We start from the raw sequence: 16,378 nt of genomic DNA, 5'->3' as shown, positions 1-16,378 counted from the left end.
TGTATTTATTTATTTTAGGGGAGGGGCAGGGAGAAAGGGAGAGTGAAAATCTTTTTTTTTTTTTTTTTTAAAGATTTTATTTATTTATTTGACAGAGAGAGATCACAAGTAGGCAGAGAGGCAGGCAGAGAGAGAGAGGGGGAAGCAGGCTCCCTGCTGAGCAGAGAGCCCGATGCGGGACTCGATCCCAGGACCCTGAGATCATGACCTGAGCCGAAGGCAGCGGCTTAACCCACTGAGCCACCCAGGCGCCCGGAGAGTGAAAATCTTAAGCAGGCTCCACGCTAGGCCTGGATCTCACAACTCTGAGATCATCACCTGAGCCAAAACCAGGAGTTGGATGCTTGACTGACTGAGCCACCCAGGTGCCCCCATGAAGCCTTTCCTGATCTGCTCTCACACATTTCCAAGATGCTCTTTATCTTTCTGCCTCATTTGTCTTAGCTCCTACATTACTGCACTGTAAGCTCACGAAGGCCAGGCTGTGTTCTCCTATCTCTGTGTTTTTTGCCGTAACTACACATCATAAGAAAACTCAAGTGACCATCAAGTTTTATTGCTATTACCTGCTCATAGTAAAATTCACTCCGCACCAGCTCGTTTTCCTCCTCATTCAGATCCAAAATCCATTCTACCTCAGCTGCTTTGGGGACTCTCACCACGGCTGAGTACGGAGGACTTTCACTCTTGGAGCTGTCCGGTGCTGAGAAGAGAAGCGTCACCCGTGTGGCGGTCGCTGACCAGCAGTCCAGGGCAGCCGCCGCCAGAAAACTGGAGTGAGCTGCATGCAGACACCTGCCTGTTATCTCTCCTTGGTCCCCTTTATTTCTTTTAGATCTCATTAGGTACCTCAAACTTTCTTCTGCAGGAAAGATCCGGGATCACAGTGTCATAAAATCCCATTGCTTCAAACAAGAAACTCTGAAATGTACACCCTTCTCAGATGGAGGGCTGAATCATCGGCTATCCTAAAAACTAACCTCAATGGAAGGATATAAACCAAACTATTAATAGTGATCACCTAGGGGGAAGGAGGGAGCATTTGGAGGTAGGATGGTAGTGAAAGGGAACCTAGGAGAAAAATAAAAAAAAGAAATTACCTGCTCAAAATTAGGAACCAAATTCTTTGGTAGCTGGCCTGAATGCTGGAAGCTAATGGGCCACTACGGTAGGTTAATAGGATAATAAACTTAAAGGGAAACAGCTTAATAGAAATGCCAAGAATTTTCTTTTTCCTTGGCCTCAGTCAGACTAAGTTGCTATTAAGGGTATCAACTGCAGCTAAAACAGTGAGGAAAGAGCAAACTTGAACATAAAACAAAGAGACAGAGGAATATGATTCAGCCTTACCTTCTGGTTGTCCTGGATTCTCTTCTGGCACACTGGAAACAGAGGAAGAAAAATGAAATGCCCGAATCCCTTCTCCTCCTCTTTGTTTTGAAGTTGGTATAGAGCACCATTTACATTGTTACCCAAGCAAGAAGAATCAGGGAACCAAACTCCTTTCTGTCCCTCACCTGTCACAGCCAGTCACTGACCATTTTCTGTCCATCTCTTCAATACCTCCTTAAATGTCCCCAACTCTCTCTCCATCCCTGCCTCAGAGAAGGCCATTGTTTATAGCTAAAGCCTCTGTAATGGCTTCCCAATTGGTGTCCTTGACTCTGTCAACCTACTCCCTACTCTGCAGCTAGAGCAAGCTTTTAAAAATCCAAATCTGGTCATGTTATGCTTCTGCTTAAAACTGTTCCATAGCTTCTCAGGGTAAAAGTGTTCCAAGTTTGCAGTTTCTGCAGATAAAGCCCTTACGACCTAGCCTGCTTATCTCTTGAGAGCAACTCCTGCCACCCATGACCTGTGCTCAACTCATTGAAGTCCTCCCCCCTCTGCCACTGGTTTTGGTTAACTTCATTTGGCACCACCAAGCATTAAGTCCTGATGCCACAAGTCAGAGGTCAAGTCTAGCACCTGTATGAGAAGCCTGCTGGTCAGTCCTAGCCCATGTGGCCAAAGAGCAAGCTCCAAGCCTTTGGGCCCAAGTCCTCCTGGCTCAGCTGTCAGGTTTCTAAATCCAAGGCATGCCAGCCAGAACCTCATATTTACACTTCCTCAAAGGACCCACATAGTCTCCTGCCCCACTTCTGCAGCTGTCACTCCCACTTCTGGGCATCCCCTTCTAACTTCTCATACCCTAATGCTCAGACAAGATGCCACACCTCTAAGAGACCTTCACACCATCAGACTAAGCTGTGTGGCTTACCACTGCACTCAGCCAATGATTCTGTGATCTGTTTGTTAATGGTCTCCCCACTAAAATGGGGGGTCCATAAGGAAGAAGTGATTATTGCTGAGTAATCGTTGAACAAAAGGATCCCCATCAAAACCAACTGTTCATTTCCAATCTCAGCAATATGGCATATGGGTATTTCTTTTGTCCCTTACCCCTTACCCCAAGGAGGTAATATAAGCATGGCATATCTTTCTTCCTAGGAGATCAGTAATCATCACAGTAAATTATGGCAAAAAATGTTCATATTAAAACAAACTCAATAATGCCACTGGACAGAACATAAAATCAATTTAAGTCTGTAAGCAAAACATGAAGAATTCAAAATAATTAGCTTTTGAGGAGTTGCTTTGGCTCATATTCCCAGATGGCCTAGGAGCCTTAGTTTCACCCTCCTTTGCTGCTAGACGTAGTGAGAAAAATTGAGCAACATTAAGCCAGCAAACAGTCTTAATCTGTCTTGCCAGAGGTAGAAGTGGTTTCTGAAATTTGTTACTAGGTAAACTGTGCATGGGAAGGTGTGGGGGCTCTTCTAGTTGTGGGTAACAAGCCAGGATGACTAGCTAGATTAGAACTGAGGCAAGTGATGCTCGAGCAGGCAGGAGGTGTGAACATGTCCCTTTGACTCCAGCTGAGACCAGTGGAAACAGGAGTGCCTGAACAACTGGTGAGGTTGCTGGCAAACTAACATTAATGGCCTCCATCAGGAATCAAGTGTCCTGACCTCAGGGAGAACATTATGTCAGAGCCTTGAGCTCTGCTTCCTTCCTCTCTTAGAAGTTTCTGTGACCAAGGTCAAATGTATTACTGTAGAGTTAATGGCATTTTAGTGTGGATGTTAAATTAAAACTTGCTGCCATTGTTCCAGATTTGAGATGCTCTCCACAATGAGACTCCAAGACCCCCGACCTTGGGGGAGGGTGGAAGAGTATGTAGAGGTCGTGGAAGTAGCGGGCCCACTATAGGACACTCACTCTTTGTTGTAGTAACTATAGCACTGGTCACACACGCGGGTAGGGCTCTCTCTGCAGCCTTCCACCACCATCTTCTTAGTGGAGCAGGCACTGCACACTAGCCGGCCACAGCGGCGACAATGATGACGCCTATTGAACTGAGGAGTGTCATTGGGAAAAGAAAGAAAAGGGAGGAAGAGCAGGTGAGATTGCAGGAACTGTGGGTCTACCTGTCAACCCACTATCTTTAGCATCAGCCACCTGTGACTTACTAAGAATACTTACTAAGCAGTCTTACTTACTTACTTACTAAGCTCTTTGGGTTTCTATTGAGAAAGAACACCTAGTCCTTGCCTTGAAGAAGCTGACATTTAGAAGTAAGTCTTAGACGGTGGGCAAAGGTATCCAAGTTTTGTAATAGTTACTGACAAGTTCTACCTGTCTGTGGAGGCAATGTGTGAAGACAGAGCAAAAATAGTAGGGAAGAAGTGCAAATCACATTTTCATGGCATCAATGACAAGAAAGTGTCCTTTTTTCAAAATGCTTTCATGAGTACTGCCTCATCTCACTATAAGAGGTTAATAGACATTATACTTCTTTCTCAGATGAGACACAGAGCAATCACATCATCGTTGTTCTCATCAGCCCTGAGTTAGTATGCCAGTCAGTAGGTTGGTAAGTATGGTAACATCTGTAACCACAGTTGGGCCTTAGAGCTCCACGGGCCAAAAAAATGTATCATCCCTAGAGCATCTGAGACTGAAAAAGTCACACTGCTAATAAGAGGCAGAACTGGGATTAGAACCCAGGTCCTCTGTCTCTAGAATCAGTACTAAAAACCACTACCAGGCCACCTGTCTTACAACGAGAGGGGAGCTAGAAAAAGATCTCCTGGTGTCGGTGACTCCTCCTGCTATACCACTCTGCCTCTATTTAGTCATTTGAGAATAGCAAAGATTTTCGAATTTAAGGCTACCTGAGGGTGTCTACCATCTGTCTCAACCCAGAAAATACATCTGGTTTGGCCAAAGTTCAACCCAAAGTCTTGGATTTGGTAGTTCTTGTGAAAATACCCATATCCTTTTGGGGACAGGAGATGACTATGAACTCCGGGCTCATGACTGCCAGTTTCCTTTTACTTTTCCTGCAGGCAAAGCTGGAGACCAACGTCGCTCACCATGGTGAAGCGTTCCCTGCAGCAGACCATGCAGATGCTCTCACTCTCGTCGGGCACCCACTGATGCCTGCCGGGGGGTGCTGCTGGAGGGACAAACTCCAGTGGGGGCTGACTCTCTGGGAAGCTCCTCTCCCTTGGACTGGGGGAATGTATAGTGGAGACACCTGGGAGTCAGATCCAAAGTGAGAGGAAAAGGTGATCAATAGTCCAGCTAATAAATGAGGAAGGAATGAGGTAATCAGAATTTCACCTTGTTTCAAAACACCTACTGCAATAATATATCCAGCTAGCGGTCATTAATGGCTGACTGCATCATGAGAGGGACACCTGGACACCGTGTGCCTCCTGATGGACGGCACACAAGCACTTATCAAATACACTTACCAAAAATATTAAGCCTGAATCATATCAAGCTTCTAGATCTACCAACCAGTGTACTGGATATAAAGAGGACTGAGACCCAGACTGCTGGGTGGCCAGCAGTGGAATCTAGCATGTGGGAAGTTCTATAGGACAAATGATCTAGTTTCCTCTGTAGGTGAAAAAGAGGTAGGAGAACCTATTGATTAAAAAAGACCCGAGAGATATTTCAGCTAAATGCCACATGTGGACATCATTTAGATTTTGATTCTAGAATAACCAATTCTAGAAATATATTAATGAGACAACTGGGGAAATGTGAACACTGACTAGATAGCTGGTAATAATAAAAAATCATTCTTTTTTTTTAGGTCTGATGATGATGTTATGGTTTTGTTTTGTATATATCCTTATCTTTTAGAGAGATATACTGAAACATTTTTTTTAAGATTTTATTTATTTATCTGACAGAGATCACAAGTTGGCAGAGAGGCAGGCAGAGAGAGAGAGGGGGAAGCAGAGAGCCTGCTGAGCTGAGAGCCCGATGCGGGGCTCGATTGATTCCAGGACCTTGAGACCATGACCTGAGCTGAAGGCAGAGGCTTAAACCTCTGAGCCACCCTGTACCCCTATACTGATACATTTATAAACAAAATCATACGATACCCAGGATTTGCCTCAAAATAACCCAGAAGCAGCACAAGGGTATAATGGAACAAGAATGGCCACTGTGAGATGATAATTATTGTAGTTGGGCTGTAGATACATAAGACTTCAGTACACTACTCTACTTTTGTATACTGGAAAATGTCCACAATAAAAGCTAAAAAAGGGGCATGTGGGTGGCTCAGTGGGTTAAGCCTCTGCCTTTGACTCAGGTCATGATCTCAGGGTCCTGGGATCCAACCCTGGTTCGGGCTCTCTGCTCAGCCGGGAGCCTGGTTCCCCCTCTCTCTCTGCCTGCCTCTCTGCCTACTTGTGATCTCTCTGTCAAATAAATAAATAAAATCTTAAAATAGAGAAGCTAAAAAAAAAAGAGTACTCCAAAGGTGCTTAGGTGTTCATATACCTCTACGTCTAAGCCCTTCCCTCAGGTCCGCCAAGGACTGTAAAGCATAGCTAATTTTCAAAGTATGGCCATGAAATACCAGTCTCTGCTTAATGGTATCTAAGGAAGTTTCTTGTCACCTAGCAGAGCAAGACTGGTAGGTCATGGAAAAAGAGAACTGAAAAACATACTGACTCTTTGCAGCACCCATAGATCTGCCGCAACCCCCCACCCCCCGCCCCGAATCCCACTCCTCCTCCTGCTGGCAAAACAAAAACTTGCTGAAGCTTCCTCTGAGGACTGTAGGCCATTGTGCAAGGGGCCAGGGATTGGGGGAGAAGAGTGGTGGTGGAAAGGCGTGATCAAGACACTTGAAGGAGCCTATACCCTGTGCAGGTGAGACATAAATAACGGACTTGCAGCAGAGGGCCGGAATGTTCATAAGCACTGAGGATACTCTATTCTCCCTAGTTGCAGAGTCTGTATTTGTGCATTTGCCCACCAAAATTTACTTGTAACCTCAAAATCAGTATCTGCATGGACTCTGTAGACATGGGCAGATTGAATAATTTGAGTCGCTTGACATGCAGGTTCTCCTCTGAAGACGAACAAGGTGATGTTCTGCTTTCTTCTTTCAGCTCTCCTACAGAGGTGAGCAGAGAATGGAGATGGTAGAGGACAGCATGGGGTGGTGCAAGAAGTCCCGGCTCTCGGGCGAGCTGGACAGGGGCTGAATCCCAAACACTCATGAGGCACTCATTAATGGGTTTGCCTCAGGCAAGTCACTTTAACATTTCTAAACCCCTTTTTGTCTTTGGTAAAATAAAATAAAATCTACTAGGATGAATCGTTTTCTTTCTTTTTTTTTTTTTTTAAAAGATTTTATTTATTTATTTGACAGACAGAGGTCACAAGTAGGCAGAGAGGCAGGCAGAGAGAGAGGGAGGAGGAAGCAGGTTCCCTGCTAAGCAGAGAGCCCAATGTGGGGCTCGATCCCAGGACCCTGAGATCATGACCTGAGCTGCAGGCAGAGGCTTTAACCCACTGAGCCACCCAGGCACCCCGGATGAATCATTTTCAATTTCAATTTCAATCTAAGTGACAGACAGAAAGACATACAACACATTTTCCCTACGAGTAATGGTTCAGTATTTGCTAATACAGTGTTTGCAGAGATTTTACAGAAATAGGACTACAAATGATGAGAATCGATTGTTAAATTTTCTTGGATATAAAACGCTGGAATGAACCAAGAAAAATAGTAAGAGTATCGTAACTAGAAGTGAAAAAAGAGGCAAAAGAAAGTCAAAATCAGGCAAGTTTGAACTAAACTACAGATTAACTCTCAGAACCTGTTCTTACCAGGAGCCGCAGCGGCAGAGAACTCTGCTGATGGGGATCTAGACAAGGTCTCGAGGTCTGAAGTCTGACCAACTTCTGGGAGGTGAGTCACAGAATCTGGAGAGAGGGAAAATGCTGACAAGATACCATCCTACCATAAGCATCTTTATTCATTCTGCTAGGCCTTTAATTTAAAGCCCTGTTGCTCTGCTAATTGTCATTCCATGATTGTACCAAGTGTACAAAGCATGGCAGAGGTACTTCCAAGGTACCAGAAAGCATGCTTCTTCAACTTCTCAAAAAGCAAACTATGTTTAAAAGCATGAAATAATGAAGTAGCTGTTAGGATTTCACAAAATAAAGCTAAAAATGCCCAAAGGGAAGTAGGAGACATTGAAATGATGGCCCTGGAGGGTAGAGAGTAAGAAAAACAAAAAGCTGTCTGGGAACATCAGCCTACATTTATTTCATTTTCTTCATTCTGGAAGAGGCTTGGCTCACATAGTAGGGGGATCTGATGTGCTCCTGGAAGAGCACATTCCCTCAGTACATAATGATAGTAGGTAAGAGTCCACTGTGCCAAAGCCAGACAGAAACCACGCTCAGCATGCTTGGTTTCCCAAATCTTTATGTTTGCACAGTGGTAAACTACCATACTTTAATTTTGGTTACCCTGCCACTTCCTTCAGGGCCAAGAGGTCTCCTGCATAGCAAAGAGCTATCTCTCTGGAAGGGTATTCCTTTTACTCTTGATCAACTCAAAATAATAAGAGAAGACAAATTATAACTAAGGATGCAGTATGATGTTTTCTCCTCTAGCTGGAGGCCCCATTAGGATGTTGGCAGTTACCTGATCGTTTCTCTCTCAGAGAGTATGGGAAGTCCAAGGCTTTTCCTGCATATCTGGAGAGCAGTGAGTCAACGTCATCCATGGTGAAGCCAATCTCCTGCCCAGCCAGCAGCTGATGCAGTGTCTGCACAGCCACAGTGGCCCAATCCACTTTCATGTTCATGAGTAGCTGCTCCAGCATGAGGAGGGGGTTAGAGGACAAGTGGGAGTAGCTGGCCCGGTGTGGCTCAGGTAGGGTCAGCAGAACCTGTTTGGAGGGTAGACCCATAGATTAAAGAAAACAGTACACACATTTCAGAAGAAATCCAAGGTTCTTACTGGGAGGGAGAAGGGGATCAGGGACCAAAGGTAGATGACCAGCTACTAGGGCTGGGGAGCAGTCTTTCAGGAAGCAAGGCTGAAGTCCTATTTCAGTCTTCCAGGAGGCAAGCAACAAGTACTTCAGGTACATTTTACCTAGATGAAAGGTTGGCTAACTTCTTCTGTAAGGGGTCAGATAATTCATATTTTAGGCTTTACGGGCCATGAAGTCTCTGTGGCAACTATTCAGCTCTGCCAGTGTGGTGTGAAAGTAGCCATAGGCCATATGAAAGTAAATGAGTGCACAAACTTATATTAAAAAATATCTGGGGGCGCCTCAGTGGCTCAGTGGGTTAAAGCCTCTGCCTTCAGCTCGGGTCATGATCCCAGGGTCCTGGGATAGAGCCCTGCATCGGGGTCTCTGCTCAGCGGGAAGCCTGCTTCCTCCTCTCTCTCTGCCTGCTTCTCTGCCTACTTGTGATCTCTGTCTATCAAATAAATAAATAAAATCTTAAAAAAAAAAATCCGATTCACAAAAGCAGGCTGAGGACTGGATTTGGCCCACAGGTGGCACCTCCAAGTATAGCTGAACTCTACCTGATCTTAAAGCCACTACTTTAACCATCTGAGGCTTATTAGAATGAGCAACATAAAGCAGTATTAGTAGGGTGCCTGAACCTAGCACCTCCAGTGTCCTGCAGGTAAATGATGTCTCTATAGTAGAGACTGTTATCACTAGGCTTGAAATATGTTCACTGGTTCTGCTCATTGCCAATTTTCAAGGATTCCCCCTATTTAGTTATAGTGCATCAAAAAACAAAAAAAGGACATTTCTTTAGGAACATTTTATGTAGTAGAACTCTTAACAAGTGGGCCGGTACTCATATTGACGGTTCTCCCAGCACTCATTCTATTCATGGGGCAAGTTCCATACTTATTGAGTGAAAGACATGACTGCCAATCAGAATCATTAGAACAGTCTGAGGGTCCTAATTCTCCCCAACCCCCCTTTTCCAGATTACTTCTTTTAGCTTGTGATTTCTTCTGTTAGTGTCTCCAAGGTTACACATCAAAGGTAAGAACCTCATTACCTAGAGAATTAACTCTTTTCTTTAGCAAGACGAGGTTATTACACAGTAGTTTGATATCCTTCCTCAGAATCCCTTTGGAAGATAGCCAGGCCCTGTCCCAAGAGATTCAGTTTTTTTTTTTGTTTTTTTAAATTTTTTAAATTAACATATAATGTATTATTTGTTACCATAGCACATACCCTCCCCAATGTCCATCACCCAGCCAACCCATCGCCCCCACCTCCTTCCCCTTCAGCACCCCTTAGTTTGTTTCCTGTGATGAGAGATTCAGTTTTAATTGATCTGGGATAAAGGTTAACGATTTTTTTAAAGTCCAGATGATTCTACTCTGCAGTCTGCATTAAGAACACTACTGATCTAGCAGATTACCAGGGAAACCACAAAGGGAACTTAAAAGGGCCACTTAGAACTCACTTTGGAGACAAGGTAGTAAGAGAATGACAACTCCTAAGGGACGCAGGAGTGGGCTCCTGGATAAAGGTTTTATATAGCATAGGCCAAGAATGGCAAGTGTCTAGGAGAAGAGCCACTGAAAGGTTAAGTTCTGAAGCAGGAGCTGGGCCAGCGGTCTCTCCCCAAGGCATGCCTTCCCAACTCCCCCTTTCCTTCCTGACCTTGGATCCCATGTACAGTGCCTGGATTTCACGGTGTCGGACAGCAGTCAGTTCTCCGTAGAAATGTGTGGTGAGGTAGTTGGCCAGGAAGTGAGAAGCGGCCAAGCTAGGGTGCTGGTCGAGAGATTGCTCTGTGACCTCAAGGCACATTGTGGGATCAGGAATTCTTCGCAGGAGCTGTTGTAGGAGAAGGGTAGAGGAGAAAGGTAAGGCTCATAAAGAACTCAGCCCAGCCTTATTTTATTTGGGAATGGAACATTTAGGTTTATTAATCTTGGACCAATCCCTTCTCTGCACTCTCTCTTTCACCACCCCTGCAGCTTCACAAATGATGACTGTGACCAGAGTTCAGCAGAATCCTGGACATGGCTGACCATCTCACATGAAAGACAGGGCTGGGCACCTTCCACTGAAGATGACTATGATCTTCTTGAGGCCAAGAAGGACTCCCGAAGGACACGAAGTGGCAGATGTGAGATCGCAAATGCTTTGCGTGGCATTTAGCATAAACAAAACTTTCTGATTTGACTAACCTTTTTGTCTTATTCCAAAAGAAAAATGGCAAGAGATGGAAGCTTACTTGCAGAGCCTTTTCATGATCTCCTCTTTCTAGAAGGTGGAGAAGATGCTTTTGATGTAGGCTGACTAAATGCTCTCTTGGAATAGGGTAGAGGCCGCCCCACTCCTCACACAGTCCATATTCCTGGAAGCAAATACACACGGCTTCAATCCCTTTGAATCACTGACTTTGTCACATCCAGCTTTTGACTGATTTCTCTCAGCAGTCTTGAGTCTGCTGAAGCCCCAGGAAAGTTTGGTTAAGTGCTGGTGGGAACTTCGCTCTGGGATTAAAGTGGGCTTGTAAACTCAAAGGACTAAAGTGGCAACGAAGTTATGTAAATGATCAAAGTAGGTTGCTGATTAATGGTATCACTTTTCTCTGAGATCTAACATAAAAAAGAAACAGATGGCATGAAGTGACTGACACCTTGTGTTAGTCCTGGGGAGATATTAATAAAGTAGGGAGGACTAAGACTGTCCAAAGGAGAAAGTGCTGAGTAATGGATAGAATTGTTCAATCAGTATATAGTACAATGAAATTGCTATATCACTAAATGTCAATTATACTAGAATTAAAGAACAAAACAAAACACAAAGGAGAGAGTGCGCACTCAGCTCTTATTGTTGTCATGTGAATGTGCAAGCCCAGTGTTGCCAAACGTCAAAAAAAAAATTTTTTATTTATTTATTTATTTAGATTTTTATTTATTTATTTGACAGAGAGAGATCACAAGTAGGCAGAGAGGCAGGCAGAGAGAGAAAGGGAAGCAGGCTCCCTGCTGAGCAGAGAGCCTGATACGGGACTCGATCCAGGATCCTGAGATCAAGACCTGAGCCGAAGGCAGCGGCTTAACCCACTGAGCCACCCAGGCGCCCCAAAATTTTTTTTTTAAATCAAAACCTTTCCTATTTTAAAATGTTGGCAATGAAGTTAACATGAAAAAATAAAAATGTGGCAGACCAAAACTGCATGGGTCAACATACATGCTGGGCATTGGATTCTGTCCATGTCCCTCTTTGCTACTCCCCACCCTCAATCTGTGAACCTTGGATTAAAGTTTTAGAGAATGGAATACCCAAGGCTTTGGCCGGGTATTTTAATATGGGGTCTCCTGGAATGCCCTCCCCACAGCTCTGACTGGGGCCACCTTGTTTATGATGTTTCTTTGTTTCTCAGGCTACATCAGGTGCCCTGCCTGTGCTCCCACCACAGTCTGGGTTTACTCCTGTCGGTATATCGCAGTCGTCTAGGGATGTATGTCACATCACCCCTCTTCCCAAAATGTGAGCTGTACAAGGTCAAGGACTAAGTTTAGTTATCTTTGTTTCACCACCATCTACTTCAGTGGCAAATAAGAGATGGTCAATAAAGGTTTCTTCGATGCATGAACATCTGAATGAGTACATCCACATTTTGAACTGTGGTATATGAGCTCGTTAAAGAATAAATAAAATATTTGGCATTCAAATGTTCAATAAGCATATGAAAAGACATTTTCATATGTCATAATCAAGGTCATTAGTAATCATGGGAATGTAAATTCGAGCATGAGATACCATTCTACTGGCACAGAGGGCAAAGTTGGAAAATACCATATCCTTATGGCATTTGGTAAGAGGAATTGCAAGTGGTCTACTGAGCTCAAGAGCAATTTGTCATGTCTCAGTAAAGGTGAGGATGCTCACGCCCAGTGATTCCACAATTCCACCAGTAGATCTACAGTCTGTATCAGCGTACAGAGCGTAGGGTGATAGTACAAATGCATCCATTGCATTACTCTCTACACTTCTCCCTCTGTTGGTAAATTTTACACACACAAAAAGAAAAAAGAATGTGACGTAATTATAAAAAATGTGGACGTTGATATATGGAAAGGGGTCTACAGTCAGGTAGGGAGTTGCAACTCTTGAGAAAGGGAAAAAGGGGGAATACCACTCAGGAAAATAGTACCTTTGCTTCCAGAATCATGTTCATGACAGCTGATGGGTCCTCAATGCAACAGTTCCTCAGGCTCTGCCAGTCACACCACACTGGGGTAGACTGCAAACCTAGAATCTAAGGAAAGATAGGAAGAGCTATTAAACCACACTTCAGCTTCCCCCTCTATGAACATTCAAACTCATCGGAGTTTTCAGGGATGGACCACCCCTAAGTTTCTGTCCCAATGTCAAGCTGTCAAAACTTGCCAGGAGAGAGGAAGAATTAAAGCAAATGGAAAAATCAGCATAAATTTTTATACTTGCTATGCAGCCGTACCACTGAAATCTATCTCCCTGGGTCTCTTGATCTTGAATATAGCACACATCCTGAAATAATCTTTCATTTTCAAACTGTCATGTCTATGCAGCCTTTCAAAATGGATCTTGACATTTAAAACAATCTTTAAAAAAGACACAATAAAGATTAAGATCTGTAAGAACTCTTGAAAAACAAGGAACACATAACAGACATAAAACATGCACAAAACTCAAGTACACATGTGAAAGAGGCTTTGCGGACTGTTACTACTATCCTTGTTTGATGCACACATATTTAAAATTACAAAAGGAAAATAACAGGAAATAGAGGTAAGGTCCCTTTTCATTGTTCACCCAAGAACAGAAGCCAGATGCAGGACAAAAGCCAGGCCCAGATCATCTGTTTCTTAAAGTCCAGCATCACATGAGAAGAGGCTGGAGTTGGTAATATGGTGGGAAGCCTATTTCCTTCTTCTTGATGCTGGAAACCATACCTTCTGATACACCCGCAGCTCTGCCAGCTTTCTCTGTAGCTCACACTTCAGTCCGTCTTGGACAGTTGTATCCGAGATGCAGTATGCCAAGATCTCCAAGCACCACTCCAGGGGCCACCTGTCCACAAGCTGTAGGGTTAGCCGACTTCGCAGAGATGCGTCTTTCACAGGGAACAGGAACTGCCAACCTTCTTTGTCTACAAGACAAAAAGACGTACAGAGGTAGCAAGCGTGGCACTCGAAGAGCTCAAAAGTCCAGGCTACTCCTTAAGAGAAGGGCTTTGTTCAATTTCATAAAACAGGAGCTTGGATCCTTAAGATCCTTCTGACCTTAATTCATTTTTATACTTAGAACCATCATATGAAAAGGAGAAATGCTATATGCCCTCATGTTTCTCTTTTTGCAAACTTCATCACAGTCATGAGACTTTCTGAAAAGAGAGAGAAAAGGAGACAGGAGAGGAAGAAAAAGGAAGAAAGGGAGAAGAAAGGAATGAAGGAAGAAGAGACGGAAGAACAGATGAAGCTCTCCACGTTTTGTGATAGCACTGGGTCAGACTCAGACTGTAAGTAGAACTTTGGGTGTTCCCTGCAGTTTTTGCCCTGTGTCATACAGAACTCTTCAAAGTTATTTCAGGTAAACCAGTATGACCCCCTCCATGCCCTCTGTCATAATTACTCAGTAGATCTTTCTCTCCTACACCCATTTCACAGATCTGACTCAAAACAGTTAAGACTGCACAGCCAGTCACTGGATTTCTCCAACTTCTCCTGGAGGGATTTTCTCCTTTCTGCAGTGCAGTTAAGCCCCTGCCTGAGAAGCCATTTCCTACAGCATGCCCAACTCTTGTCCCCGCTCAGTGGAGTGTTACAGGTCATTGCTCTCAACTCCCTTAAAAGCTCTTTGGGAGCTTTCATTTATTTTTTTCAGTGCAAAAAGGTGGTTTTATTAAAGCATGGGGACAGGGCCTGGCAGCAGAAAGAGATGTCTCATTGGGAGCTTTTAAAATTGGGGTAGTCGAACAGGCCCACAGTCTCTCTCTTTTTTTTTTTAAGATTTTATTTTTAAGTAATCTCTATACCCAACATGGGGTTTAAACTCACAACCCCGAGGTCAAGAGTTGCATGCTCCACTAAGGGAGCCAACCAGGAGCCCCCAGTCTGTTTTTATGTATAAAGTTGTGTTAGAATACATCCACACTCATTTGTTTATTTATTACCTCTGGCTGCTTTCATGTTCTAATGGCAGAGCTGAGTAGTTGCAACCGAGATTGTATCATCTCCAAAGCCCTTTAGAAAAAAAGTTTGTTGGCTCCTGTTTTAAAGTCAACATTTGCCTGAATTCCAGCTTGGGCTTCTGGGGGTTAGGCTCAGATATCTGTACTTTAATAGAATTTCCAATGATTCTGGTATGCAGTGTTGAGGATACTGGCTATGAGTGCCTGTCCTGAAGTTAGATGGAGGGTGCCTGGATGGCTCAGTCAGTTAAACAGCTGCCTTTTGCTCAGGATCGAGTCCCACATCGGGCTCCCTGCTTTGACAGGCGTCTGCTTCTCCCTCTGCCTCTGCCTCTGCCCCTCCCCACTACTCCTGCTCTCTCTCTCGCATGTGTGTACTCTCTCAAATAATCAAACAAACAAACAAACAAATAAATAAATAAAGTTAGATGGAGGGGGGTTCTAAGCTCTGCTTCAGCACTTACTATCCTGGGCAAGTTTCCTATTCTCTGAGCCTCAGTTTCCTTTTAATATGATAAGATTACGGTGGCAGCTTTTTCTAGAGTTATTGGGATCAAATGCAATGACACACTCATTGAAAGCTCAACATTATTAGCACCAGGGAAGGGGGAGGCACAGCCTTCTGCTCACCACATGCCGCGGCACAGCTCAGGACTGCATCTTTTACGTTGCTCAAGTCGTCCACGTCTCGCCCATATGCTTCTGTGAGCTGAAGGGCTCGGTGCCAATCTCTGGCTACCAGGGCTTCCTCGAAGGCCTCTGTGAGCACTTGTAGGGCACTGGGAGAGTGTAGGCCCAGGAGGACAGTAGAGAGACTGGCCCGGCCACAGAGACTCGCTGCCAGGCTCTGCCCTTGCTCGGTGGACCGTCGTAGTGGCTCCCAGGCAGCCAGGAGGGAGGCCTTGAGCACAGGGAACTGTTCTAGGAGGCGCTCACACTCCTGAGCTACCTGCTCTGCACTCAGAGGCACCTCCCTGCGGCCACGAAACTCCTTCCACGACAAGCTGGGCTTGGTGAGCTTTGGCCCCTGGGAAGCCCCCAGACAGGCCACTAGGGCCAGCAGCTTTGAATGGGACTTAAGGAAGGCCAAGGCAGAGGACGTAAGGGCTGGGAGTGATGACTCCCTTGGGGAGGAGCGGGGCTTTCTCTCCACTGTGGAATTCCCAGTTGGCTTTGGTGAGCCCAGTGTAGAAAGTGGGAGGTCTTCCAGGCACTGGGAGGTATGTAGCTGGACCAGGACGCCCAGATGGGTCAGAAGGGATGATGTCTGCTGGCTTTGCCGGGAAGAGCAAAGGGCAAGAGGCTCACAGCAGCAGTTCACGATGACTTTTGGCACACTCAGGCTGAGCCCCTCTCGGGCCAGAAGGGCTGCTAGCCTGGAGGGAGAGAAGCAGAGGAGGCACAAAACCTGAGCGCACAGGCATATTACCCAAGCTCGGAATTTGTTTGTTTATACAATCAAATGTAAATGTAGACTCTTTAATTGTTACTCTTAACTCTCTCTCTTTTCTCCCCACATGAATGACAGCCTATCAGACACCCTGCTCTGCTCTCGATTTCTCACTTGGTATTCTATCGGGGAGATCTGTCCACATCCCTCTACAGAGAGACCCCCTCATTCATGTTTATATCTACATAGTACTCCATTATATGTTGAGTCATAATTTAACTAGTCTTCTATTACTGAACAGTGGATATTTCTTACCTGTTTCTATTACATATAGGACTAGAACAAAATGACTTTGTATATATATAATTTTTTCACGGGTCAGGAAAGCCACAGGGTACATTCCCCCATGTGGATTGCTAAGTCAAAGGGTATACA

At 44.7% G+C, this 16,378-nt stretch overlaps 1 protein-coding gene across 2 annotated transcripts in view; it reads right to left on the bottom strand.

Annotated features, from left to right (window-relative positions):
• The window catches only part of ZFYVE26 (zinc finger FYVE-type containing 26), a 66,372-nt gene that overhangs the window by 19,545 nt on the left and 30,449 nt on the right, over positions 1–16,378 (bottom strand). For both annotated transcript variants that reach the window (XM_044231531.1, XM_044231532.1), the window contains 11 exons: positions 15,184–15,929; positions 13,316–13,512; positions 12,535–12,639; positions 10,603–10,725; positions 10,023–10,199; positions 8,018–8,264; positions 7,189–7,284; positions 4,419–4,582; positions 3,262–3,398; positions 1,351–1,382; positions 567–703 (listed from right to left, as the gene is read on the bottom strand). In XM_044231531.1, coding sequence (XP_044087466.1) covers positions 567–703; positions 1,351–1,382; positions 3,262–3,398; positions 4,419–4,582; positions 7,189–7,284; positions 8,018–8,264; positions 10,023–10,199; positions 10,603–10,725; positions 12,535–12,639; positions 13,316–13,512; positions 15,184–15,929 — 2,161 coding nt within the window. The remainder of the gene's footprint in view (positions 1–566; positions 704–1,350; positions 1,383–3,261; positions 3,399–4,418; positions 4,583–7,188; positions 7,285–8,017; positions 8,265–10,022; positions 10,200–10,602; positions 10,726–12,534; positions 12,640–13,315; positions 13,513–15,183; positions 15,930–16,378) is intronic.

This window comes from Neovison vison, chromosome 13 (genome assembly GCF_020171115.1).
Source record: "Neovison vison isolate M4711 chromosome 13, ASM_NN_V1, whole genome shotgun sequence".
Taxonomy (NCBI): domain Eukaryota; kingdom Metazoa; phylum Chordata; class Mammalia; order Carnivora; family Mustelidae; genus Neogale; species Neogale vison.
Note: the sequence above shows the minus strand (reverse complement) of the source record. Positions and strands in the feature narration are given on the sequence as shown.